This window comes from Aplysia californica, unplaced genomic scaffold, assembly GCF_000002075.1.
Source record: "Aplysia californica isolate F4 #8 unplaced genomic scaffold, AplCal3.0 scaffold01207, whole genome shotgun sequence".
Classification (NCBI taxonomy): Eukaryota; Metazoa; Mollusca; class Gastropoda; order Aplysiida; family Aplysiidae; genus Aplysia; species Aplysia californica.
The window spans coordinates 29,996-32,215 of record NW_004798477.1 but is presented as its reverse complement, the minus strand read 5'-3'; the positions used below and the strand labels follow the sequence as shown (position 1 = coordinate 32,215).

Here is a 2,220-nt window from a genome sequence, read left to right as displayed (position 1 = left end):
ATACAATACTATAATTGTTTTAAATTGTATAAATACGCTATGGTTATCCATGCTTGTTGCCACACACATACACACACATACACACACACACATAGACATACACACACACACATAGACATACACACCCATACACACACATACACACACATACACACACACACATAGACATACACACACACGCATAGACATACACACCCATACACACACATACACACACATACACATACACACACACATACACACACACATACACATACACATACACATACACATACATACATACACATACTTCAACACATGTAGAAACACAGATACTCAAACACGCATGCACGTGCATGAATACACACAGAGAAACACACACAAAATATACATATACACACGCATGTACATTCTCACACTTCAAAACACACACACACACACACACACACACACACACACACACACACACACACACACACACGGGCATGCACGAATACACACACTGATACTCACAAAAGCACACACGCACACGCGCACACAAGAATATATGTGTGTATGTGTGTACGTGTAAGTGTATGTGTATGTGTGTGTACGTGTGTGAGTATGAGTATGTGTGTGTACGTGAGTGAGTATGAGTATGTGTGTATGTGTATGTGTGTATGTGTGAACTAAACTTGGACATTTCCCCAGCATCTCCCCCAGCACCGTGAGCATGCGACAGAGCTGAGTCACCACTGTCAATCTCTGTCACCGTCACCGTCACCTTGATGCTTTCTTTGTCCTATCTCCATTTTTTTTCAAACATCGAAAATGTGACTTCTTCTTACGTTCACACTTTGTTATGAACTGTTTTCACTATTATAAAAAAGGGAGATAGGACAAGAAAACACTGGGGTCGTGCTCACCTTTGACCTTTTCACTGCTCTTTAAATAGCTCATCGAGTACTCTGGCAAACTGTTCTCGTCAAAATAGGAAACACTTTGGTCCCTTATCAACACAATCTGCTCGCTTTGGATGAAATTCTCGCCAGTGTTTTATCTCATGCTTTCTGGTTTCAGGGCAGGGCATTCTGGCTTTTTTAGTTCAGTCAATGGCTCAGAATACAATAACTGAACCTTTCAATGCAATACGGTCTTTTTCTTTTATCCCGTACGACCTATTATAGATTGTATTCTCTGCAATGCTGGAAATATCATAATTTTAGTTTCGATGTTTTTCCTCTCCCATTACTATCGCTGTCACCAGCAAATTGCGTGCTAGTGTGTCTTTGTACGAGAGTGCGTGAGTGCAGATATGCGTGTTTACACGAGCTTACGCGCGCTTGAAGACCCCCCCCCCTTCCAACGAAAAATAAACAAACAAACAAACAAAAAACAAAAAAACCACCACCACCAACAACAACAACAAACTAACAAACAAGCAAACAATTTTTTAAAAACGTATTTTCCATTTTGGCTGTTGTATTACATTACCGAAAAAAGTTTATTAGCAATTGGTAAGAGATTTACGGCTCTCGCAACTGCGTAAGGATATAATATTATGACAACTGGCAAGTATAGAGTTGGATCTGGGAAGAGGCAATCGCTCAGCGCCTAGATGTGTCAAACCTAGAGTCCCCCCCCCCCCCAAATAGGGCAGTGCTACTGTCTAAAGTTGTCTTTGGGCCATTCCGGAACGGGGGATATTGACATGTTCTTATGCACAGTAAAATTGTAAAAGGGCTGATTTATCAATATCAATGCCATGCTCATACTGTGCCGGAACAACATAGGGGGAACTGCTGCTTTTTCTGTCCTCATCCTATTGTTATTTTTCCTCTACATCTTTTGTATGTTTGTCACTCTCTTGTAAATTGCTATTCTCGGGGTGCCTTGATAGTCAAAGCAGGCTTTGTGCTGTTGAGGCTAGATAGGTGAGCAGAGTAAGTCTGATTCCCAGTTTGGACTTCTCTGTTGACAGCCACCACTTGGCGCTCATTTGACCGTATGCAGTTGCGAGCGCCGTAAAACCTTACTAAAACTAAACTAAAAAGCTAGAGAGAAAACCATGGACAGAACAAGCCATATGGCGTTGACTGCGCTTGGTCGTGTGCACGTGACAGTGCGCGGCGAGTGTCACCATCCAGTCTGACACCTTTTGTAGTTCTCAAATTGGGTCACACAATTTGTGGAACAATCTGAAAATGTGTTCTTGAAACATCTGATCGCTTTTAAGGACAAGCTGGCTAACGCAGATTTAAT

General features: G+C 41.8%; 1 protein-coding gene across 1 annotated transcript in view; it reads left to right on the top strand.

Moving 5' to 3' along the window:
- Positions 1 to 2,220, top strand: part of LOC101858822 (sonic hedgehog protein A) — a gene marked incomplete at its 5' end in the record, with an annotated part of 22,091 nt that overhangs the window by 386 nt on the left and 19,485 nt on the right. Inside the window, one exon of the mRNA XM_013090295.2 lies at positions 606 to 614. Within this exon, the coding sequence (XP_012945749.2) occupies positions 606 to 614 (9 nt within the window). The remainder of the gene's footprint in view (positions 1 to 605; positions 615 to 2,220) is intronic.